Here is a 27,527-nt window from a genome sequence, read left to right as displayed (position 1 = left end):
TCACCTTGTGACGTATTGGACTTCTGATCGTTCTGATTCTCACATTGCGTTACTTGATCTTGATCTATTTTCCTGTTAAGCAATCAATGCTTTATTTATTATTTAATACACATTTATTCGACTCGTCTGAGGTCCGCCGAGTCAGTCTCTTTTTATTAAGATTCAAGCTGAATAAAAAATGAATACTTAATTAAAAGGAACGTTTTGATTGATTGATCATTTATTTATCAATAGTGGGTTTACAAAGAGGTCTTAAAACTAGAGGAGAAATATATAATATTTAGAGGTTTGAAATATATAACATAGTCTAGACTGCTGTGAATCGGTCACCTTCAAATTGGTCTTAAATAGCCTTAATGGCCTCCCACTGCATCAGTCTTATCATATTTGCGTAAATATTGTTGTATGAACTACATCTAATAACATCCAAATTATATTACAGAAACCATTAGCCTGATATTATACATTATACAGCTATTAGTGGTGACATACATCAAAGATCTGGGCCGCCTGTCTCAGTAAATGTTTTCATTATAAAACGTAAATCAAACTAAAGAAAAGGGAAGCTGACATCGCGAGCTAGGAATGTGCGTTAAAGGGAGAGCATGAAAGTTATTTATAATATTCCCCGTAAACATTGGGGAGAGGACCACTCTAATTATAAAACGGATGAAAAGTCAAAACTTTGTTCGAAGTCAGAGTCAAGAAGAACGCCAAAAACAGAATATATACCTAGGTGATGTATTACATGTTTTTTTTGCTGCTTTTATTAGGTACATACCTATAAATTTTTTGACATACAATTATTTAATTCAACCCTATCTATCGAATGAATCACAATACGCTACGGATTCTATTCTATCCTATTATGAATCAGGAGTATAATTTCGATTCATGATTAGGTATTAATATTATAACTTGGAAATATACCTATTGACAGTATTGACACTCATAAATTTCATATTTTCAATTATTTAAAAATGGTGTTGCGCAATTACGACACCACATTATTTTCGTATTAATGATATGCACCCAGTATGTATTGGTTTTTGTCATAAATAATATTTTTTCTAAATCGTATTTAGATATTTGCATTTTCTTTACAATTCGTTTTTAGCGAAATAAAACTCGCATCCCATGAGGACAAGTTTTTGTACATTTGCCTTTAAACTTTTACGTCCCATGAAATAAAACTTGCGATACGCTGAAGAACTGTTTTTCGCAATTGCTAAGTTACATCACTTTGTAATTACCGCCTTAATTTAAGGTCATTCGGAAAAAAGGTTACCTACATTTCTATTCATTCAATGTCATGGCCACGGTAGCCACGGTACCACATATTTTATTTGGACAAATCAAAAAATATTATTCCTGCAGCTGACCTTCCATAACTAGTTTCATAGAACTAGTCGAAGTCTAAATAAAACTCAAATAATAAACATGTTTAATGTCTCGCTAGCAACTCACCGCCCGGTGGGTTACGTCATTCTTGGTACTGGCAAGAATTTACCGTATAATCCTCCCAATTTATGTGGATCATGCATGAAGTTCATCGTGCCAACATTATAAAGCTTCTTAACTCACGCGGTTAACCAGCTGTCACTTCCTTCGGAGATTTTACGGTGCGTGCTGTGATTGTGTCGTTTTAAACAAAACTGCGGTATTTCTGCGTATATTAAATGGTTTCTTGGTTTAATTGTGTACTTAAAAAGCGTAAATTTTCCTGTTGTGCTTGAATTGAAAGTGCGTGCTCCATATTTTAAGAAAGTTCGTGTCTCTAACATTACTGCATCAAATTTATTTGGTACTTATATTTTTCTCATTGATGACCTCACTAGGTTAAATATTGTGGCAAATAAGTTATTTGTAGTTGTATCTAAATCGAGCAATATCATGGATGCAGTAGCATGTGATGGATGTGATGAATTGAGTATATACAACGGTATAATGTTGTGTTGACCTAATTTAACGTATGAGTGAATTTTCATGGTTTTCATCTCGTTCGCTTCATCCAAGCATGCCCCAAGGCTATTAATCTATTCATGGACTGGTATTAGTTAATCTTCCATAGTTATCCGAACACATTTAGGTTAGACTTCAAAATCAAAACTTGTATTGGAATAACCTAGATGGAAAAGTTTTTTTTCTCTCCTACATTACTTATAAAATAATAACTCTCTGTCTCAGAAACGTGGTAACCTAAAGAGTATATGAGTATCTACATTGACATAGATATCTAGGGACTGGCTTTACGGGCAATAAAAATGAGGCATGACAGGGACCAGTACAGCGGTGTGAAATCGCTACAACGCGATTGGTTGATGAGTTCGCATCACGCGCGCGATTGGTTGACGAGTTCGCATTACGCGCGCTATTGGTTGACGAGTTCGCATTACACGCGCTATTGGTCGCAACTAGTCGCGTTAGACTGCACGATTGACTGGAATTCGTGGGTAGCACGGCTGAACTAGTACGATGTTTAGTGCCCCATTAGCCCATCCTTAGATATTATACGTCAATGAGAATCTAGTTAACCTAATGAGTATATGAGTATACCTGCAAATTATATTGCATATTTTTATAACCACAATTTCTCATTTGTAAGCAATATTCTAATTGGTTTTTAATGTTATTCCTTCTAATTTGCTAACTGTATTATAGATGGCATTTTGGCATGCTACTTTAAATTAGGGCACTTTGTGTAGCCAGAACCACACCTACCTATTATTTATGCTGAACCATAAACTACAAGGAATGGTAATGAACATTAATAATGGCGCTATTTTACTATACTTTGTGAAAATATAAAAAAAACTTGGATGTGTGGTCAAACAACCTTTATTTCTGTGACATGCCTTGTTACAATGACAGTAATATAAGATCCTCCCTATTGTCACTGTAACAAGACATGAAGTGACACAGAATCCAGACTTAATGTGCGGTCAAAGAATGTGATATATTTACATACAAACTGCTATGCAGCGGTGGGGGGGGGGGGTACCTTTTCTCTGCAGCTGACTGTACTATTTCACACCTTGTCACACAGACAATAATATGAGACCTCTAGTGACTTACATAATGACGGTTAGGTACTGTAACATGGTATGAAATAATATAATTTTCATGTAAATATCCTCGGAAGATGCGGGGCAATTTTTGCAGTTTTGAATTTAGAACTTTCTTTTTCTAGAGCTCAGAACTGGAATTCATGCTGTTCTTGTAAACACAGCTGCAAAACTGATAACCCATATAATTTATAATTCATTAATAAAATGGGTCTGCGCTTTTGCGGATTGCTGTACAAGTACACGGAGACTTATGAGGATAAATCGAATTCCTTGACTGTACATAGTCTAGTATAAAGTAATAAAAAGGAAACTAACACTGGCCTTATGGTTTATTCACATTGTTTATTTATTTACAGTCAGAAGGAAAAAATATAAAAACTGTTTTAATTTTTTTTATCTTTATACCTGAAAATAAGGTTGATATTTGAATGAATCATTTCGTAAACACGAGTAATGCTTGATAATTTTATGAATGCCTTTGGGATCAAGAAAGATAAGTGATGGACACTTGATAGACAATAATGACAAACTTACTTATGCTTTAATTCCATTTTATCTTATCTCTATTACATGTTGCTTGGAGGTATGTCATCACTACATAGTATAAAACAAAGTCGCTTCCCGCTGTCTGTCTGTATGCTTAGATCTTTAAAACTACGCAACAGATTTTGATGCGGTTTTTTTAAATAGATAGAGTGATTCAAGAGGAAGGTTTATGTATAATTTGTTAACCTGTGCAAAGCCAAGGCGGGTCGCTAGTGATTGATAAAAAAGATAGATAAAGTACAGTCAAGTGTAAAAATATGGGTGCACACATCATACTCAAAGATATGTCCCATAGCTCTTATGTCAGCGTATTAAGTACTATGGGAGATATTCTTGAGTAAGTTATATGCACCCATATTTTTACACTTGACTATACACAGCTTGAATCATTTCTGGATGATTATTTTTGAATAAAGAAAGTTTTAAGTGTGTCTCAATTTAAAAGTACTAATTACTGACAACTTGTGTGTCAGCTTTAAAATATACATTACAAATTAATCATACTTTTGCAAGTTACAATAAAACTTGTTCCCTAACATATCTATAACCAAGAATAATGCTTGACGTAACGTTAACAAATGGTATTTTAACAAATTTACGGGTAAACAATTAGCACACCTCACTCATGATGTCATGACTACAACCTGCAATCAACATCATGGTCACTGAGCATGCCCACAGCTTCTTATATTAGTAGTGGTCTCACATTTATCTGACGTGCGTGTTTTTGTAACACAAAATGTATCTAATGTAAAAAAATAAACAGAAAAATAGGATTGATTCAGTGAAAAAGATGCAAAAAATGATGTGTTAATCCTAGGTGAATTGAATTTGTAGTAAGATTTTTTTTTTTTTATTTATATGAGCCTAGAGTGTCCCACTGCTGGGCAAAGGCCTCCCTCCTCCCAAGAAAATAAGTGGAAATAATTTGCATATGTACCTATCCGTTTGGAACATTTCCATTGATAAAATATATTCAGTTATTAATATTAGAGAGCACAATAGGAAAATGTGTAGTTAGGCCAGCTAACTGTGAGTAAAAAAAAATGGCGTTTACACTGCTGGGTGTCCAGTATTGCATGTCTTTAAACATGTCAATTTATACAATTTATTTTGCAATGTGTTGCACATTGCTCTAAGAAAAGGTGGCCATATCCCGGTGAGCTGGGACATGTCCCAATTTGGAGCATAGTGTCCCAGCTGTACCTAGCCAATGGCCATACATTGTCCTGGTTGGGTACCCCAAAGCTGAAGAAAAAAAAATAGCTAGTTTTAAGTTTCCTTATCATTTACAATTATAAGACACTTAGCAGGCCTGACTATATTTTGTTCAATTAAAACCACAAGCACAACAGGAAAATCTATATTTTAAGTGACAAAAATAAAAAACTAACTTTTTTCTATAGCAAAAATGTCGTAGCGAATACTAAACACAACTAAAGTGAAGTGTGCAAGTAAAAAGACCTCGCCATCAAAATGGCGGGTCAGAATGGCGGAGATTTCGGCGCGCTTTTACAAGGCGCGGGGCGGCAGCTTCTGAACCAGGGGGGGCAGGCGTTGTTCCAATATGGCGCCCAGGCCCTGGGGAACATCATCAACGAGGTGTTCCAGAAGAAAGAGGTGGAACAGAAGAGGTTCTTGCCGAGTATCAAGAATTATAAAGTGGTATGTAACTTTTTTAAAAGACCATAGAGTAAATAGTAAATCTATTTTACTTTGTGTATGACGACCCTGTAAAAACCTGTTAGGTATTAGTAAATTCGTATATTGGTTCCAAATCCATAGTTGCTTTGCTACAATAAGTTATTACAACAATATGTTTTTAACGCAAAACTTGAAACACTTCAAATGAAAGAGTTCATTGTAAGAATCTCAAATATATTTTTTTTATAGTTTTAAGATAAATAGTTTAGCAGTTATTCAAGAAAATATACATAAAATGACCATTCCCCCCACCTTATCTCCTAAACTACTGGGTCTAAAATTTTGAAAAAAATACACAAAATAGTTCTTTACCTATAGATGACAGGAAAACCTATTAGAAATGTGCAGTTAAGCGTGAGTCGGACTTAATGTACGGAACCCTTGGAACGCGAGTCCGACTTGCACTTGGCCGGTTTTTTGGACTCAATAATTAGATGAGTCCCGTGTAGGCGACTAAGTATTTAATTATACAATCAAACATGTTCAATAAGGCGACACATGTCTTCGACCTTAGTCTTGACACGCCCACTCAGTTTGTTGACATTGTGATCTGTCTTTTCTTATTGTCAAGTTCACAGCAAGCTCGTTATACAATATACATACCTACCTGCAGAATGGTTGGGTGTCTATAAGGCGTTTCATGCAATGAGAAATCATTCCTACTTATCTTATTATCTTGAATGTGATAATACCGATTGCATTTGCCTTTCGAACTCAGAAAACTAGGTAGTCTTGAAATTGGAACTAGGCTTACCCAAAAGAATGGACTCGCACTCAATAAACAACTGTTTTAAAAGAATTTGTTACGCCACTCGAAAACGTAATACATATATTGTTTGCAATTGATCAATCATTCAACGTTCACACTACTGCTAAGCACAGTAACAGTACCGGTCTCTTCTCTCTAGAACCCCAGTAGTAATCCTAACTGGAATGACCTCAATAAATGTCATCTTCCGTTCAATTGCATCAATTTGAAGCCAACCTTAGCAGCGCTACACGCTATATGCACCGCGTAGCTTTGACTTAAAATTTCGTCTACTAATTATACAATAATTCATTTTGAACTTTTAGAATAACATCCCTGGAGTAAAATCACATATGTAAGTGTAAAAAACCGGCCAAGTGCGAGTCGGACTCGCGCACGGAGGGTTCCGTACCATCAACAGAAAATAGAGTAAAACAAGCAAAAAAACGTTCACCCATCCAAGTACTGACCCCGCCCGACGTTGCTTAACTTCGGACAAAAATCACGTTTGTTGTATGGGAGCCCCACTTAAATCTTTATTTTATTCTGTTTTTAGTATTTGTTGTTATAGCGGCAACAGAAATATATCATCTGTGAAAATTTCAACTGTCTAGCTATCACGGTTCGTGAGATACAGCTTGGTGACAGACGGACGGACAGCGGAGTCTTAGTAATAGGGTCCCGTTTTTACCCTTTGGGTACGGAACCCTAAAAAAATACATTATGACTACTTACCTAATTTACATATATTCATCTAGAAAATTTCAATTTAGAATACCAACTAATTAAATTAAGAGTAAATTAATTTTGTCTGCCGGCGATTTCACGGTGTTTGAATAAAAGGGAAGATGGAAACATTTGAGCCCGCCGCACTACAAGCGTCAAACGCCTACCGTAGGTAGATCCAGCAGTCGCGAGTTCGAGTCTTGTCCGAGTGAGTGAGCCCTTTAATTTATTTTAATTGCCAAGTTATAAAGAAAAAATCTCCGTTTTTTTTCAAAAGTCTAGTCCTTTGAAGCACGCGAAACACTCGTTAACTAGTTCTTAAACCTGACACTCATTAGTGGGTGTCGAAATAGATTTTGACAGTCTGCCAAGTTCTTGCAATTGGGGGATTACAATATTTACATTGTATCCAGGTGAGATTCATGCTAAAAAGTTAAAGTGTGCAATGTGTGTGTGCATCGCAAAGAGACATTGCATGGTGTATTCGGGCAATTCCGAACACTTCGCAATGTCCGGTAAATCCGGAAATCACCCTTAATTTTATAATATTTGTGTCAAAATTATCCAAATATGTAAAAGATTAGACCGAAATCTAAAAGACCGTCTGTCAGGTACGAGTGGTACTACCGTCTACAAGTCTTTCGTCGCTTCTAACACTTGCGTTTGTACAGTCGCCATCAGGCGCTCACAAATATCTGAACACGCCTCTATTGTCAAGGCGTTAGTGCTTGTTCAGATATTGTGAACCCCTTGGCCGCCCCAAAATATTTGATGGCGACTGTACAAACAGCAACAATCTTAACTGTACATCGGTGGACCTTATTACAAAATGCATAAGGTCCACCGATGTACAGTTAACAGTGTGGGCGATGGTACGCAATCACAATACACATACTCCACTTACAGAAGGTCGGATGTTTCTGTTTTCTGTTGTTAATTATTCGCAAATATTTCACAGTCGACACAGAATCACAAGCAAAAACAAAGCTTTGACATAAGACTGCAAAAGTGCAAAACAAATCTATTGTTACCAAATTTCTAGACTTAACATTGTTATATACAATGTACGTTGTATAGACACTTCAAATCAAACCTAAATTTCTACCAACGGACACTTAAATTAACACTTAATGTAAATCAAGTTTACATGGTCATTACTGTCCTTTTGTCTTATCTTTTAAATGTTTTCGAGTCATGGTCGCTTTTAAAACAGCAAGTTCTTGATCCGACCCCTTTTAAAGACATTTCATTCACGTTCCACATAAAAAAATACATTGTTAAAAATTGGGTAATGTACGGAACCCTCTGAACGCGATTCCGACTCGCACTTGACCGGTTTTTAAACGCTACGCCTATCATGTAGGATGCACTAAGGTTGACATTAGGTGACCGAGCGTGTCAGTTGACATCTGTGGCGGTCAAAAGGTTAAATATCGCGCGAGTTAACTTGTGAATATAAAATTACTTATAAACTTTCGCGTTTTGAAGTACGACGAAATACCTTTGACTTAACGTTAGCTCAAATTCACAGCTGGTAACGTTACCATTTTTTTACCGGTAAAGAGTAGTATAAGTAACGGTACATTGTTTACAACTTAACGTTAAATCTGTCACCCTGTGGTAACGATACCAACTTTTTAACGGTATTTAAAGCCCTGTTTTGAACACATATTAACTCACATTTATAGACGCGAAATTTATTTATTACCTTTATTTACCGACGTTACGACACAGGTTTCACTGGTCGTGGTCGTAGTTAATTTATTAAACCAGAAGTTTCTACACCACCTGGGCCCTAAAGCTCCCCCAAAATTTGTCTAGACAATGCTATTAGTGCAGTCTAGACGCGAGGGAAATGACCTCAGCTTCCGATATTTCAGGGAAAACTTTAATAAAATGTGGTACAGTCGGCAGCAGAAGTTGCTAAGCGGGCCAGGTGTTCAAAACACTGACAATCCAACCTCTAGCTAGACTGAGCTTAGGCCAATTCTTTCATGAAACCGATGCTGCCAAAAATACGGGGGTGCGGGGGACGAGGTGAGCGAATCCCGTGCCGTGATTGGTCCGTTCAAAGACACGGACCAATCACGGCACGGGATTGACTCGAAGTTGGAGTAACGCTACCGTATGTGTGGCAGAGGGGGTAGCGCGACTATGCTATGTCTAGAGGTTGGATCGTCTGTGGTTCAAAATGATCTTGACGCAACTTTATAGTTAAGAGAATAAGAGCGCGTCAAGGTAATTTTGAACACCTCGCCCGTTTAGCAACTTCTGCTGCTGACTGTACTGTTTTTCTAGTGCGTTTATTAGTTGATTAATTGTTTTTAGTTGTTATTCTGTCCGGTTGTCCAGAAGACAGTAGTGGCAGTGGTGCAGTTTGTTATTAGAAGAAATGTATCAGTATCACGTTCCACTAATTATGAACACGGTCGATTATGAAAAGGCCTTATAATTATAACTATAATATAAACGCGTATTTGGTACATTTAAATTCCATATCAGGGTGTTAAAAGTTGACCAGGGGACAAAACAACGAGAGACAAGAAGGTATCGTTTGTAGACAACAACGCACGGCGTGGGGAAATGTCCAGTTGTATGGGACTATTTGACAGCTGTCAACAGTGTCAACTGTCGGATGATTAATACTATGCCCTATATTTACGGTCGGCGCCACACAGTCATGCTTATTAAGTAAATAACGTTTTTAGACAGAACGTTTAAAATCAGTGTAACTGTTAACGTAGTGTTATACATTTTTAATCAGTATATTTGTAAGATAACGAAAATGAAACTGGTTCTTTCTTAATGTACAAGGTACATTAGCCAAATTAGGCCTGTTGGCCCCAAATACGATACGAACAGGTCGAACAGTCGACGTCAAAGTTATGTTTATAATTTTGCACCTTACTCCTTTGTAATAAGGCGAAATGTAAACATATATTTTACGTCGACCGTCGTACAGTCAAGATATTAATTATCTACACGGACAAAGTAACAAAAATATGTACACGCTACCTTAATATATGGGCACGTTGTCCGTGACGATATTACCTTGACTGTACCGAGTTGGGTTTGTATGCACTAATATGACTAATATTACGTTTATCGGTGTAGCCTTGTAAACTCTAAAATGTGACTAAAACACGTTATCATTTTTCTGCGAATAGTTATGCGATTGATAAGTTAATGTAAATAAAACTAACGGACACTTTGAATGCATCCTTATAACCATGAAAGATATGATTTTGTTATATGAAAAAACCGTTAATACACACATGTTATTTTGTTTTCTTTACTGGCAAAGCTGGACAGAGCAATAAGACGTCTGGCTAACGGATTTAAACTTTTGACACCTTATTTTATATTAACCGTTTGGTTAAAATTAATTAGTGTTAATGTTAACGCAACCCCCAAACCGGACATCACTACATAGTATAAAACAAAGTCGCTTCCCGCTGTCTGTCTGTCCGTATGTATGCTTAGATTTTTAAAACTACGCAACAGATTTCGATGCGGGTTTTTTAATTGATAGAGTGATTCAAGAGGAAGGGTTATGTATAATTTGTTAACCCGTGCGAAGCTGGGGCGGATCGCTAGAATAATATAAAAAGTGATACGTACCTTTCCACGCGTTCACTCGACCACGGTCCGTGAAATAAAAAAAAGTTTAAACCATAGAGCTTCCAATGGAATTAGCTTAAAAGCTTCTGTTAGCGCTGCGGGCGTTAATTACAACATCGATGTTTAATGGGGATGTTTCGTCCCCTGTGGTGTTGGATTGTCCAGGGGAAGCTAAAATATAAAATGCTAACTTTTCCAATATTTAACTTCATTTTAACCCGATGGATCTTATTTAAATAATAACAGATGCCAACTTGGAATACCGGTAACAGAAAAATGCTTAAATGGTTGTCAGTCCTCAACTGTACCACAGAATAAATAATATTACTAGGTACAGAAGATTCACTCTCTAACAAAACGCGTCTATTACGAGAGGTATGACCGCTAGGTGGCGCAAGCGCGAGCAGTGCCCTCTTTATCAAAAGCTTGTAATTTGTAATACAAGCGGATGTCACTTTTTGACAGCTTTTGTTAGAAAGGGACTTCCACTTGTATTACAAGTTACAAGCTTTTGATAAACAGGGCACAGGTGTCCGTTCCGTAGCGGTGCGCGGCAACTACTATGGCTAGACACCAAAATTGGTGTGGGCTGCATATAGGTATTTGTAGCAACGGGACGAAATCGCGGAGTGAGCCACGCCTGACTACGTTTCTTCAGAAACTTACTTTTTGCCTCGCAAAAATTGTGGAATGTGGAATGAACTGGCGCTTGAAAATGAACTGCTTATTCGTTGATCATTTATGGTTTATAAGTCATATGTGACTGACCATCAGAGAAGGGTCCTTGTGCTTCACGTGCCTAAGAACCTTTCCATCTTTCCATGTGCATATTTTTATAGTAGGTACCATCGCCCACACTTCGGTGGACCTTATGCCTTTTGTAATAAGGTCCACCGATGTACAGTTAGGAGTGTTGGTTTATACTCTGGGCGGCTAGAGTATATGATAATCACTAGTACAAAGTATACATAGTATAAAACAAAGTTGCTTCCAGCTGTCTGTCTGTCCCTATGTAGGTACGCTTAGATCTTTAAAACTACGCAACGGATTTTGATCCGGTTTTTTTTAATAGATAGAGTGATTCAAGAGGAAGGTTTATGTATAATTTGTTAACCCATGCAAAGCCGGGGCGGTTGCTAGTATATTATATGATAATGACCTTTACAATTGACAAGTCCAAAATTGATAAAACCTGCTGTTTGTCCTGTCACAAGCCTGTAATCATTAATATTTTCAGTTAATTTAATAATAAACATTGTATAACATTCGCAAGCTTCCTGTACTCGACCGCCCTTATCATTTTCCCCATGGGTTTCCGCCACACACATACACGATATACACTATACATGCGACCACTACATTTAATAGCCGACTTATCAACTTTACAGACAGTCAATAACTCCAGTTACCACTGAATAGCCAACTGTAACATACGTGACATTTTTTTTCCCTATAGTGCCTCAAATTAAAAAAAAGGATAATGTATAGTGCCTCAAACTTTGAAACTTTTGTACTTAGTTTGAATTACGGTGAATCTATTAATATACGAAGAAAATCGATTTTTTGATTAGTTCGGCCAAGGACGGGGTTGTTTTTGTTTTACATGTTAATATATGTGATATTACGCTTATAAGCACGGTTTTAAAATTTTCGGAAAATAATTAAAAATACATAAATAGCGGAAACCGATATCAGAAGTACATCCGAACCGTTAATGCATTTGAGTTAATCATCGGTCCTTGACCAAAATAAGGGATTTGCCTAATGATTTTACTCTACATAAACAAAAGCAGTTGTTTCTAAAATGTATAACGTTACTGACGTGAAGAAGTCTTCTGTCAAAGAAGTCGAGTTTGTCAAACTTGATAAGAAAGATGTTGGTCAACTTAAGGCTTTCTACGCCACCGCTGCAACTTCCAATGCAGTCGGTATTTGGAAAAAATCCGTGTCCATCAAATCGCCAAAATCCGGAAGAATTTTTGGGAGGAAATCCAAAGATTCCGAAAAAAGCAATGGATTTTTCGCTAGACTGTTTGAAAAGAAAGTGAAAATTTCGGATTTCACGTACCAACAATCTAATGTGCGAAAGGAGACTAGTTATAAACCTTTCTGGGCTACCAAAGTTCAGCCTAGTGAAAAGGAAGTTGAAAATATTAGCATAACAACATCAGCAGTTATCGAACACAGCAACGTGATGAGGAATAAAGCTATGGTCTTTGAGAAGGCAACTCTAGGGTCGCCTAAAGTTGTTCTTACTAATAGACCAGAGACAAAAATAGCGGAGAAAAGGTGGTCGTCAGTGGAAGCGAGTCAGGATAATAACTTGAGGATGCCACCCTTTTATAAGGGGAGCAAAATGAGAATGCCTACGGGTGAGCAGTTGTTTTGGGTGCGTATTTTTAATACTCGGTTTAAAATTATTCTTCAAAATTAAAAATAAAACAAATAAAACAAACTTACTAAACCTACTTCACTATGCTACAGGTAAAAAAATTGTCCTAAACGGTCACATCATTTATTTGTTATATGTTTTTTTTTCTGTCGGTACGAGGACTACAAATTCGAATTGTAATTGATTGTTAACTTATCTATACTAGCTGACGACCAATAGACTTCAAAAAGAGGTACCGAGTTATTAAAATTAACGTTGTTTCGAATCTTTAAAGAACAATACCGCTCACCGCTCTTGGAGACTGTCTTTAAATAAATGATGGCTAGGGGGTTATTACTATCGTCGTTGGACAAACAAACATAGACTTCACAACACAAAGCACATTTAGTGGTGTGGGCGTCAAGCCAAATGGTTTATGTATTCATTCCCAATTTTATGTTTCTACTCGTTTGCATTTTACAGTTTTATGTTTTTACAATTTTATTATTCAATTGAGTCAAATTAATTGTCTAAAGAAATCAATTAGGTATTAAATAACATCAAATCATTTTAATGTTACAGCGTTACATTACATTATACCTAATCATCAAGATGAAACGTGATTAAATAAATAATAAATACACTCAAACAATGGATCGCAATCTATAAATCGATAACATTTATAACACATTATCCGATCTCATTACGAGTGACGAATGATTATGTATATGTTTACCCACCTTATTTATAAATTTATAATATGTGTATATATGTATATTTTTATATAATTATGTATTTATACATAGGCTGAAGTTATTTTTATCCGATCGATCGTTTCTTCTGTTTTTAACTTTTTTTATACCTCGTCGGTGGCAATGGCAAATAAGCTAGTTTGACAGTCGAAGCAGATTGCGCTGTATACGCTGCAGCTGCTGTATGCGCTGCAGATACGCTCCCGTGCGCGTTGGATGGTCTGCCATCTTGTGGCCTGAATCGGAAACATGAACATGTACATTGCCAAAGCAAGTACTGCTATCTACCGTTTCACGTTTGTGCATTACTATGTCAGGTAGGTCACAGTAGGTTCCGCCATCTTGTGGGCTACATCGGAAGCATAAAAAATAAAGCGCCAAAAATCTGACGGCTCCTGTACCGCCCCCTTTAGTTAGTTTTCTGGTCGCTGAATTGTCACTGAAACGTCAAATGTTGATAACCAAAGTTAACACTGTTACTGTAAAGTTAACAATGAACAGCGCAATTCAAAGCAAGAATTTGTCAGCCTTTACAGATTGAATATAATCAATGAATCTTAGGTACAAGTAATCTACTTGGTTACGATTAGTTTCAAATACGTATTTAAATGACATTTTTATTTGACGTTACGTTGACTTTCCCGTGTCGACGCCTCAATCTGTCCATTACAAAAACATTTACCATTATGAAATAATATTTCTTTCGTAACCGGTCTTAACTCCCGTGTCAATGCCTCAACCTGTTTATAAAAAAGTTCAACATTATGAAATATGCCTATTTCTTTCGCAGCTCGGTGAAACTCGACCGTCTTCCTTCGGACCGGCGACATACCAAGACTTCAAGGACATCCGCTCCCGTTGCCTTTCTGAAGGCAGGTTGTTTGAGGACCCTGAGTTCCCGGCTATAGATCGCAGTTTGTACTACAAGGAACGCTTGGACCGTCCTATAACCTGGCTTAGGCCTAGTGTGAGTACATAATACATATGTTTATCTATAACACACATATACCATCTTCCTTCGGACCAGCAACGTACCAAGACTTTAAGGAGATCCGCTCCCGCTGCCTTTCTGAAGGCAGGTTGTTTGAGGACCCTGAGTTCCCGGCTATAGAACGCAGTTTGTACTACAAGGAACGCTTGGACCGTCCTATAACCTGGCTTAGGCCTAGTGTGAGTACATGATACATATGTTTATCTACTATAACACATATACCATCTTCCTTTTAACCAGCAATGTACCAAGACTTCAAGGAGATCCGCTCCCGTTGCCTTTCTGAAGGCAGGTTGTTTGAGGACCCTGAGTTCCCGGCTATAGATCGCAGTTTGTACTACAAGGAACGCTTGGACCGTCCTATCACCTGGCTTAGGCCTAGTGTGAGTACATGATACATATGTTTATCTACGTTAACACACATATAATAATAAATTAATAATAAATAAATAAATAAACAAAACTGCGGTCAGTGCTTTTTTAAAGGTAAGTTACACGGAAAAAAATGCCTCACAGGTAATTAGGATTTTGTTTCATTTTAAATTTTCGTTTATTAGTCCGATAAAGGAAGGATAATGTATAATGTAATATTACCTAACTCATTATTTTTTGTGCATAGGTATAGCGGTAACAGTTATTTTTATTTGGTTATATTTAAGCGTTATTGACTCCCAATAGCACAGGTTTAATGAAAAATCCCGGAAAATGTATAATGGCAACCTATAAGAATATAAACTAGAATAAACGCAATGAACACCACACACATTGTTAATATATAAAAACTTTTATCATTTATTAAATAAAACATCGTTTTATACATCTGGTTATAACTCAAACAGACGTGGAATCCAATTTCGAAAAGTTAACAACTTACTAATTTAAATGCTTCCGTAATTGTTTCTTTATAATCTACCCTTAATTGGTTCCATCGCAGCCTATACTGCCTGACATCCTCACAGAGATGGTGTTGGTCGTTGTGCTAATCTTCGGATACTCAGCACATCCCTCCCTCCATCAAACTAGTTTCAACTGAGAACAGTTTATCAGCTATCACTTTAAGTACTTCGTAATCTGTCACTACTTTTGCCACGTAGTCGGGATTGAAGTTGAAGTCGTAATGTCTTCTTGCTTGCTGCGGGACTAAGTGTAAGGCTTGAGTGGACGCTTGAAGCGGAGCGTTCGGCGGGGCGTGCAGCGTGGCTGTGGGCTCACGCGTGATGTGAGCAGCGTGCACTAAGGCCGCCCCTATACGCTTGCATTTGTTTAACATGCACGCCGCGCGCCCCGCGCCGCTGCACGCCCAACTCGAGCGTCCACTCAGGCCTTACACTAAAGTAAAGAATAGGCCTTCAGCAGTGTCGTAGGCCTCCCTCAGTTCGTTCCTGTGTTGAAGTTGCCGCTCAAAATTAGCCTTGTCGGTTTCATTTTTCACTTGAGAAACTGCTTTTTCCAATGTTTTACAAGATGTTGTTACCGGTAAAACGTAACGTAATACGTGAGTGACCCGTTCTTAATTAATATACAATATATTGGAATATGCCTTGTGTCTCACGGAAGTTTTGTTATTAAAAACGTATCTGAACTGAACACAACTGACTTCAACGATGGCAGAACAATAGTGTCATACTTATCGGAATGTGCAGTCATTAGTTAACTCATTACTGTAATTATAATTATGTATACGTATATTGATTCTTTCGCAAGAGAAAATTTAAAGTCCACCAACAAAACCGGAAATGTAGACCAGCGGCCCGTTTCTCAAAAGCTTGTAACAGAAGTCCCTTTGTAACAAAAGTTGTTAAAAAGTGATACAAGCTTTTGAGAAACGGACCCCAGCCGTGTGCGTCATCCAAAACAGCCACGACTACTCTGACAAGAGCGTACAACTTATTGATTTAAACTAACACGATTTTCACTCATAATTTTATAACTAACACGGAACTTGTCGCGTAAAACTTACGTTTATTTATGGCCTGACGTTTCGAACGTGACGTTACGTTCTTGTTCGTATACGATTGTTGCCTAGTATTTGTCTCGATCTGACTGATCTGTGAGATTTTACGATCGGCCGCCGAAATATAGAGACAGAAAAGTCCTGTGATTTACCTATACCTATGTCAGTCTCTTTCGTATTCATGAATAAGACACGATTTCTTGCTCACTTCAATTCTCTGTATGCGTTAGCTCAAGATTCTAATGCTCCTAACGATTTCTTGCATGACAATTTAATGTAAGTAATGCTTACAGGAAATATGCGACGACCCTCAACTGTTCGTAGAAGGCTACAGCCGCTTCGACGTCCAACAAGGCGAGTTGGGCGACTGCTGGCTGTTAGCTGCTGTTGCCAACCTCACGCTCCACAGAAAGTAAGACGTTATCACACTTATTGCCAACATCATTCATATGAAATATGCGACGACCCTCAACTGTTCGTGGAAGGCTATAGCAGATTCGACGTCCAGCAAGGCGAGTTGGGCGACTGCTGGCTGTTAGCTGCTGTTGCCAACCTCACGCTCTACAAAATGTAAAAAACTAATCAAAATGTATAACACGATAACATCTTATTTCATGAGCCAAGAAACGTTCATCGAAAGAACAACGCCTATTTAAAAATCACAATCCTAGACATCCCGAAGAGTTTTTGACTAGGTACCTGAGCGTTTTCCAAAAAAAGTGTACATTTCATTCATGTCTTCAAAATATTGACTTCTTGGGCTCATTTTACTCAGAATCATTTGTACATTCACGCCTCATACATGAAAAAATGTGTCCCAAAATTTTGTATGAAATTTTTTTTTCCAGTGCGTCACGTTCATACAAAACAAAAAAATGTTCATACAAGAATGTGACGATCTGGTAAGGAAATCTTTGGACACATTTTTTTATGTATGAGGCGTGAATGTACAAATGATTCTGAGTAAAATGAGCCCAAGAAGTCAATATTTTGAAGACATGAATGAAATGTACACTTTTTTTGGAAAACGCTCACCTACTTATTATGTTTTTCCGCTTGCGTTTTTTTTTTGGTGCCGCGCCGTTATATTTTAAATACGGCAAGAAATCCAATCTATCCTCACCATGCTTCTAGGTACACGATGCCTATTCCAAATGCTTAAAAAAAGAAGCATTTTGAAACATGGTATAATAATATACTCCGCCTGGTACTCTCTTCCGAGATTCGCGAATGACCTAATTGGCACTTGCCTACGTCATCATGCTGTTTACAGGTTCTCAAACTTTAAAATGTGGGAGAATTTTAACCAACAGTGAAAATTATTTTAACGGCATTAATTTTAAGTTATTCATGTAGAAACATAGTAAAATAAAACAAATCTATACTGCACTTTTCACTCCTACTCTTACAGTTCCGAATAGAGCAGCCAACCATTTTCGTAACAAAACATTAATTACGAAGCTTACGACGTGAAAAGTTTGGAAAACACTGCGACTGCTGACACTGAGCGAGAAGGAAATTACAATTAACACGCGTTCGACAAGGACGGTCGGTCAGGGACAAAATGGCGGATTGTCAAATGTGACAGCGCTATCCTGTGTTGCCAGTAGTGTAAACAGAATTACCCGAACGTCTGAAATTTCTTTCGTGAATCGGAAGATATTGCTAACGAATAATTAAAAATGACGTGTTATTGTAAAATTTAAGATAAAATACATATAAATGAAAATTATTAAATTATAAAGAAATAAATTAACTTATTAACCATAGATATAATGTACCCATGTAACATGTTATGTTGAAATAAAGTGGCAATGTTATTGTGACGTAGGCAAGTGACACTCTGGGAAGAGAAGACCATGTTTTATTAGACCATGATTTTGAAAGAAAAACATTGGGACAAAAAATCGCAACATCGAAAAGTATAGCGTTCAATCGGTCCCTTGCTCTATTCAACCCAGTTTTATCCCTATATAGATATAGAAAGGGATAGGTTGATTATATAATCAATCTTAAAGCTGCGTTTTTTATTTTCAGGTTGTTCTTCCAAGTTGTACCAGATGACCAGAGCTTCGACGAAGAGTATGCTGGTGTCTTCCATTTCCGGTTAGTGTTTATAGACCCCGAAGAAAAAGTTTGTATTTCCACATTGAAGGTTATGTATAAAACGAATCTCCTTTTTAGTTTAAGCGAATCTCCTTTTTAGTTTAAGCATAGAGAAAAAAATACATAGAGTGCTCACTCCATACATCAGTTCAGACTATTAATTTCAGTGTCTACATCTAGCATCGAGTAGCGGAACTATCAGTACTGCTACTTGACAATAGATGTAGCACCGACCGGAAAGTCTTATCTCAACAGCATAAGACTTTCCGGTCGGTGCTACATCTATTGTCAAGTAGCAGTACTGATAGTTCCGCTACTCGATGCTAGATGCTAATAGTCTTTTTGGTACTAAAACTGATGTATGGAGTGAGCACTCTATGTATTTTTTTCTCTATGGCTTAAGTAAAAATGGTTTCATGTGTCCGGCTGTTCTCTAAAGGGGCCTTACTATCCTTAGGTTTTAAACAGAATCACAATAAGGACATCATGGTAAGGCCCCTTTATAGAACAGCGGGACACATGAAACCATTTTTACGTAAGCTGAAAAGGTTAAGATTTTTACCCTCGAGAAACAGTCATGTATTTTAAAATTACACGCATTTTACTTTCCTCATATTCCAAATGAAAAGTAGAGTGTTTTACTCGGGTGAAAATCATTTCAGCCTCGGACTATTGGCGTTCGAGCACCAAATTACCTCGGCAGAAAGGAGTGCCTTTCACCCCTTGGTTAACAATCTACTATTGTTCCCCAGGTTCTGGCAATACGGGCGATGGGTGGATGTGGTGATCGACGACCGGCTGCCCACGTACCGTGGGAAACTGGTGTTCCTCCACTCCTCAGAGACCAACGAGTTCTGGAGCGCCTTGCTGGAGAAGGCCTATGCCAAGTGAGTCAGTGTTAACTGTACCAATACGGGCGATGGCTGCCCACCTACCGCGGCAAGCTGGTGTTCCTCCACTCCTCAGAGACCAACGAGTTCTGGAGCGCCTTGCTGGAGAAGGCCTACGCCAAGTGAGTCAGTGTTAACTGTACCAATACGGGCGATGGCTGCCCACCTACCGTGGGAAACTGGTGTTCCTCCACTCCTCAGAGACCAACGAGTTCTGGAGCGCCTTGCTGGAGAAGGCCTATGCCAAGTGAGTCAGTGTTAACTGTACCAATACGGGCGATGGCTGCTCACCTACCGCGGAAAGCTGGTGTTCCTCCACTCCTCAGAGACCAACGAGTTCTGGAGCGCCTTGCTGGAGAAGGCCTATGCCAAGTGAGTGTTAACTGTACCAATACGGGCGATGGCTGCCCACCTACCGCGGCAAGCTGGTGTTCCTCCACTCCTCGGAGACCAACGAGTTCTGGAGCGCCTTGCTGGAGAAGGCCTATGCCAAGTGAGTCAGTGATAACTGTACAGTCACGAGCTTTAATTTGGGACCCATTTCCATTAAATGTTGGTAGAACATTCGTAATGCAATAAGGTTAAAACTTCAGTTCGATGGTGTTGAAATGTCAAATTAAGACATTTAAAAGTCATAGCGAATCGACCCTCGAAATGATAACCTCTTTGCTTTGGGAATAAATAAAAATGTGAGACTGTGACAAGGACAAACAATAATAGCGCTTTCGCTGCTACTCGTACTGAAAGATACATAAGACTATCCCGTTCGGTCATTTCCCCCCCCCCCTCATGCCCGATCCAGTTAAAATACTAGATTCATGTATTTCACAAATTGACGTAATTGAGTGGTTACCCCTAGAAACGTGAACGTAAGTAAATGTCGATGGTAAACATTATGTCAATGAATTATGACACTGCGTTAAAATATTAGCTCTTTAAAATATTAGCTCTAAATGGCGTTAGTTTGCTACACGATATTCAACCTTAGGTGGGTCTCAAATTAAAGCTCGTGACTGTACCACCAATATAAACAGTGGGCGCCATCTTTAATTTCTTTGTTTCTTGTCCAATCGCGTCGGAATTGGGTACTTTCATCTACTTAAAATAAATTGTCTCACACCGTGCTCGAAATAAAGCACCAGATAATTATTAGAAAAATATTAAAAGGGTGGCCAAACTCTTTCGCCTCTACAAGGACAAACAAAAATATGCGGAGCTGACTGCCAATACTATACTAGTTGGAGAGCTACCTGAAGAAGAACAAAAACATAGATGAGCGTTTTCCAAAAAAAGTGTACATTTCATTCATGTCTTCAAAATATTGACTTATTGGGCTCATTTTACTCAGAATCATTTGTACATTCACGCCTCATACATAAAAAAATGTGTCCAGATCGTCACATTCTTGTATGATTTTTTTTATTTGTATGAACGTGACGCACTGGAAAAAAAAATTTTCATACAAAATTTTGGGACACATTTTTTCATGTATGAGGCGTGAATGTACAAATGAATGTACAAATGATTCTGAGTAAAATGAGCCCAATAAGTCAATATTTTGAAGACATGAATGAAATGTACACTTTTTTTGGAAAACGCTCAGATAGCAGTTATTTTTATTCACAATTGCAATTTAATAAATCTGATATAGAAATATAAAAAGTAGGTGAGTTGATCGTGACGTCACTGTCAGAATCAGAATTGTTTATTGCACTCATATTAGTATACAGATCTTAAAAACTACTTAGTACAGTTCCACATGAACCCTGTAAGGGTATAGCAACATACTTAACACTAACTTATGAGATAACATGCATCATAGGATTAAGCCAATTCCTAAGGGCTAGTGTGTGGTTTATAATAATGGTCTCTCTTGTAACCTTTTTACACGACTGCCCAAACAAAAAGAGTGTATTGACTTTCCTTTTCCAACATTTTTTTTTTTTTTTTCAGATTACACGGCTCGTACGAAGCCCTGAAAGGCGGCTCGACATGCGAAGCCATGGAAGATTTCACCGGCGGCGTAACAGAAATGTACGAAATGACAGAACTCCCGCCTAACTTCTACACTATCCTGCTGAAGGCTTATGAGAGAAACTCGCTTATGGGCTGCAGTATTGAGGTGAGAGTTTTGTGTCACATATGCGTATGATCTGTCACATACATGCATCAGAATCGAGGGTTTTTGTGGCAAGTGTCAAATGCAGTTTGGATGTTAGTAATGATGCAGACGGTATACTTGGAGACAGAAATGTACGTCATGACACTCATGAGTCATACTGAGTTGCGAGACGACTAGTTCAAAACCCAACTTTTTCTCACAACTGTGTCAATGCGTCCTACTTTTTTTGTGCCTTAATTTTGTGATCTGATAACAATCCAATAAAAACCTGAATTCTCACGTTGACAAACCAAATATGATTGTGTTATCAAGAGATCGAGCATTTAATTAAGACTAATTTATCTTATACATTTAAACGGGCAATTCTTGTATATGTCACCGTAAAATTGTAAACACTCGTCATATTATAATCTAGTTACATTATAAACTGACGGTAGGGAGATTATAATATAACCTAACCTAACCTACGTTAGATTATAAACTAACAGGTTCACAATCTTACGATGTCATATACAGTGTGGAAAGTTAACTCGGGCCCTGGAGGGAAACTACCTTAAATCCTTGAGCTAGCTCATTTTACTTAAAAGAGACATTCCTTTATTTTTAAAAAGAAACAAACTGCATTCAAAGATTTTCTAAAACTCGCTTGCCTCGCCCGGGACTCGAACCAACTAAAATTAAAAAAAAAACAAACACCCTATTTTATTATACTAATCGATAGTATTAATATTCAGGATAAAATTTCTCTAACAAACATTTGGTTACTGTTCACTTTTAACAAGTAAAAGACACGTAACAATTCTGTTATATATTTATTTCGTATACTGTATATATTTCGGGGATCCCTGAAACGGCTCAAACGATTTCGATGAAATTTGCTATATGGGGGTTTTCGAGGGGCGAAAAATCGATTTAGGTCTTATCTCTGGGTAAAGGCGCATTTTCGAGTTTATATATGTTTTTCCCGAGTTAAATTCGGTCTACCAGATATTTTATCTAATAGCATAGCATTTTGGGTTTCGATTCAATAAGAAACAGTGTGTGCGAGAAAAAATCCAAACTTAACTTACAGTTAGTAAGTTACGGCAAGTCGTACGAGGACACAGAAAGGCTACTAGAAATAGTTACTTAGAAGTTAAGAAAAATAGGAAAGATTTATATGTACAAAAAAAAAATTGTTAAGTACCTATGCCACCACTTAGTGTTCTAAAGAGTAGAAGATAGTCATAGTATATTAGTTATTGTTATTATTATGTAAATAATCTTTTTGTTGGTAAGCACTTCCCCACTTACACATTGACCTACAAAAAGTGCATACCTAAGACACAAGTAAACGTTTACTTAGTTTAGGTATTGTTATCAAATTTCCATTAGCGACAGAAAATACACATTTGTCCGATATTTATAGTTCTTAACATGACCTTTACTTATTTTAAGTTGAATCTATGAATGTACTAGTATTTAAGCATAAATTGGATAATTACCATTGTATCAATCAAATTAGCATAAAAGATAAGATAAAGATAAAAGATAGTTTATTCAAGTAGGCATAATTACAATGCGCTTATGAACGTGAAGATTTAAGTCCCCCCTCAATTCGAGGAGGGTATCCCAATATGGGACCGGCAACAAACTCGGCGGGACACATCTTTTCAAAAATAATTACATCTTACATAAGTTTTAAATGAATAAATATTATCTTATTATCTTATCTCTTAGTTTTTCAACCGTTTTCCTTACCACAGCCGGACCCCCACATCCTGGAGGCCGAGACCCCTCAGGGTCTGATCCGCGGCCACGCCTACTCCATCACGCGGGTCAAATACGTGGACATAGAGACCCCGGGCCGCCAGGGCAAGATACCCCTGCTCCGCATGCGGAACCCCTGGGGCAACGAGGCCGAATGGAACGGACCTTGGAGCGACAAGTATGTAGCCTGAGTATAGGATAGCACCGGATGTTCGGTCACTATCCGGCCGGATAAAAATAAATAAATAAATAAATATTGGGGGACATCTTACACCGATCAACCTAGCCCCAAACTAAGCAAAGCTTGTACTATGGGTACTAGGCGATGATATACATACTTATATAGATAAATACATACTTATATACATAGAAAACATCCATGACTCCGGAACAAATATTAGTGTTCATCACACAAATAAATGCCCTTACCGGGATTCGAACCCAGGACCATCGGCTTAGCAGGCAGGGTCACTACCCACTAGGCCAGACTGGTCGTCAAACCGACCCCGGATACCGGATAACTTTGCTTGATTTCGGTGTAAACAAAATGGATTTAAGAAACAGGTACGTTCATGGTACTCATTTATTATTTTAAAACAATTTAAACATTACACGCGCACTCATTTCGAACCTAGAAATTTACTACGAACGTTCACTACGAAACAGGTCAAAACCTGCACAGTGCGCACCTGGAAAACCGAAATTTAGGTATAGTTCCGCCGGCCGGATACCGAATATGCTGCTGATGGTCAGGCCGAACATCCGGTATCCGGCCTATCAACTATCCGTTGCATCTCTAGTATAGGATGAATTTTCTCAAATGAGTTTTGCGTCTAACACCCTAAAGCTTTGGTTTCCTCCGAAAGCGGTGCCGTAGCATATAGCGGCCGTCTCCATACAAATACTACGACATCCATATTTAGCCGTATTATTTAGTATGGAGACGGCCGCTATATGACGGCACCGCTATCCTAGGAAAACCGATCTTAAGCCATTGTTTCTTTTATGCGAGCGGTTAGCTGGGGCATAGAGAAATAAATACATAGAGTGCTCACTCCATACATCAGTTCAGACTATTAATTTCAGTGTCTACATCTAGCATCGAGTAGCGGAACTATCAGTACTGCTACTTGACAATAGATGTAGAACCGACCGGAAAGTCTTATCTCAACAGCATAAGACTTTCCGGTCGGTGGCGACATCTATTGTCAAGTAGCAGTACTGATAGTTCCGCTACTCGATGCTAGATGCTAATAGTCTTTTTGGTACTAAAACTGATGTATGGAGTGAGCACTCTATGTATTTTTTTCTCTATGGCTGGGGTTAGGGGTTGTGCCCAAATCACGCGAGGTGTTTTCGGCTACTTTTTGACCCCCCCTTCCCCTTGGTGATATTTGGTGAGGTTTTTGGTTTGGTTTATATTTATTTTGTTCGCCAGGTCTCCAGAGTGGCGCTACATCCCGGAGTCGGAAAAGCAGGAGTTGGGTTTGACGTTCGACGATGATGGCGAGTTCTGGATGTCGTTCAAGGACTTTTGCGATCACTTCTCAAGGTATACACACTTTAATAAAAATAAAAAAAACCCCTACGCTATAGGCCCGTCCATGAACTATAGAGGGCAGCATAGGAGCTGTCAGATTTTTGGCGCGAGGCGTAAATGTGCCGTTTATGCTTCCGATGTAGCCCACAAGATGGCAGAACCTACTATGCGCAAGGAAACATACCGACGGGAACGGTAGATGGTAGCACTTGCTTTGGCAATGTACATGTGCACCAGGGATGTTGCGAACATCCGCATCCGCAACCGCGGAACTTCCGCATTATTTTCAACATCCGCATCCGCATAAAATCGATGCGGAACTTATGCGGATGCGGATGTCGAACAAGTCGGTACAGGAACGTCTTAGCGGCGGCGTAAGTAATTTCGTCATTACCTATAACGAAATCGTCTAGATCAAGAAAAGTCGGCGAAGTTACTGTTTATTAAATATAACGCACATATATTCTTGCTCAAATACTAAACGTTTCGTTTTTTTTAAATAATTAAAAATACTAAAAATGTAATATTTGACGTTTTCTAAGTATCTAATCTTGACATCCGCATCCGCGGATGTCAAAAAATCTGCATCCGCAACATCCCTGATGTGCACATATGTTTCCGATTCAGACCACAAGATGGCAGACCCTCCAACGCACACGGTCCCTATATGCCAATAGAATCCATACATAATTTTGTAACGGATCTGATAACCTTCAAACTGCTGGATCAATTTCTATCAATCATAGCTAAGGGTGGTATTTCATCTGTCCAATATGTTTGTCCAATCTCGTGCCGTCTCACTCTCTCTCTCAAGCAAAATGTGGGACAAAACACACATTGGACAAAGAAATTGGACAGGTGGAATACCGCCCTAAGAACCACCGAGATATTTAGCACGGACGAACAGATTCGCACCATAAGGGTTCCTTGTGTGCCATGTTGGTACGGAACCTTAAAAATACGCATCGAAATCGACCCATCCGTTGGAGAGCTACAATGCCACAGACAGACAGACAATGGCGTCAAACATATAACACCCCTCTTTTTGCGTCCGGGGTTAAAAATGCCCCTAAAGACGATTCGATTGGGCTGACCGGGTGTTATGTTAATAAAAAAAACAACGGGTTGCACTCCGGGAGTGCCGGCAGAAGTGAAAACTCAATGACATTGTAACAGTTTTTCGATCAGGGGTCGATTGCATAACAAACTACAACTAATATCAAAAGCGGAACTCCTTATTTAATAAATGAAATTAGAAAAGGAGTTACGCTTGTAATATTAGTTGTAGTTTGTTATGCAATCGGCCCCTGGTCACGTGTCCGTCTTACGGTCACGTGACCTGTCGCGAGTTTAACATTTTTTTCTCAAAAATGGACTGCAAAGTCGACGTTGCCGGTTAAAAAATTGGTCGCGAAGTGCGTAGTTTATGGTCAGTCAAAAAATTAAAAAGTTAAAAACATTGCAGTCTCGATTTCGGGACTGCAATGTTGCATACAAATTCCATTATTTAACGAGTTCCAAACTTTTTAAAAGTTGAAATGGCCATATCAAATGAAGGCATAGGTCCAATTAAACAGCCAAACAGATGATCAGCACTTATTATTATAATGTTGGTACCGTGACTATTTAGGTGTCTCAAATAGGTTGGCGTATTTTCAGCAGAAAAATACACTTCTTTTTTTTTAAAGGCGGCAAAGCAAATATGCAAATATAATGGTTTTACTTTTTTCTGTGATAATTAGACCGTTGCTCCGGTAAATAATTTCTATTTCTTGCACCATTTTTGAGAAAAGCACTATATATGACTCGGCTGGAAGGCTACTTGCTGGCTTCGGATTTAATTAAACGGACTCCCAAGGTCGTCCGTTTAAAACGAATCCTCAGCCAGCAAGTAGCTACTTCCGAACCTCGACAATAATGTACTATTCCCCACCTCAAAAAGTGCACAGCGCTGCTAAAGAAGTTTTCACTTCAAAAAATGTATGATTACAGAGTGGAAATCTGCAATTTGAACCCTGACTCCCTGGACCCTGAAGAGTGCCCAGAGGGATGCACCAAGAAATGGGAGATGTCCGTGTTTGAAGGGGAGTGGGTGCGAGGTAAGCAGTTTAACTACATTTATGTTACGTTTTTAGCATTAGTTGAGCGTTTCTTTTATTTTTTGTAATTTTTAAATATTGTGACCTTTTTTGCCACTTTTGTGTTATTTCTACTCAGAATCACGAGCTCTTTCGATCCTAATGGGATAAAAAAAATGTCTTTTGGATGGAGTTTTTTCCTATTGTGTTACCAGTTCCCAATATACTTTGTATGGTGGTAATAAAAAGGAAAGTTTGAAAAATGTATGGAACTTTTGGGACACTTTTTTTCTCCTATACGGATGAAAAGGGCTCGCGATCCTGAATAGAAATAACACAAAAGTGGAAAAAAAAGTCACAATATTGTATAATTATGGCAAAAAATAAAAGAAACACTCAGTTAACTGTCAAACCCGTGGCGATTTAACGGCAAGCGATTGACTATTTTGTCAAGCAAAGGTAAAGCAAAATATAACTCCTGAAAAAACCAGGATAAGGGCTCATTTAGACGGCGCGCAAACTCGTATATGATTTTAGTTACATTGCGGACCATTGAGGTTA

General features: G+C 38.2%; 1 protein-coding gene across 1 annotated transcript in view; it reads left to right on the top strand.

Annotated features, from left to right (window-relative positions):
• Positions 1–1,609: 1,609 nt before the first annotated feature.
• Positions 1,610–27,527, top strand: part of LOC134658703 (calpain-B) — a 43,789-nt gene continuing 17,871 nt past the window's right edge. Inside the window, exons 1-10 of the mRNA XM_063514356.1 lie at positions 1,610–1,682; positions 5,021–5,279; positions 14,327–14,503; positions 16,775–16,893; positions 18,519–18,587; positions 19,340–19,474; positions 21,431–21,599; positions 23,345–23,526; positions 24,787–24,900; positions 26,881–26,987. Coding sequence (XP_063370426.1) covers positions 5,091–5,279; positions 14,327–14,503; positions 16,775–16,893; positions 18,519–18,587; positions 19,340–19,474; positions 21,431–21,599; positions 23,345–23,526; positions 24,787–24,900; positions 26,881–26,987 — 1,261 coding nt within the window. The 5' untranslated portion in view covers positions 1,610–1,682; positions 5,021–5,090. The remainder of the gene's footprint in view (positions 1,683–5,020; positions 5,280–14,326; positions 14,504–16,774; positions 16,894–18,518; positions 18,588–19,339; positions 19,475–21,430; positions 21,600–23,344; positions 23,527–24,786; positions 24,901–26,880; positions 26,988–27,527) is intronic.

This window comes from Cydia amplana, chromosome 23, assembly GCF_948474715.1.
Source record: "Cydia amplana chromosome 23, ilCydAmpl1.1, whole genome shotgun sequence".
NCBI classification, from domain to species: domain Eukaryota; kingdom Metazoa; phylum Arthropoda; class Insecta; order Lepidoptera; family Tortricidae; genus Cydia; species Cydia amplana.
This window is presented reverse-complemented; position numbering and strand designations above follow the sequence as displayed.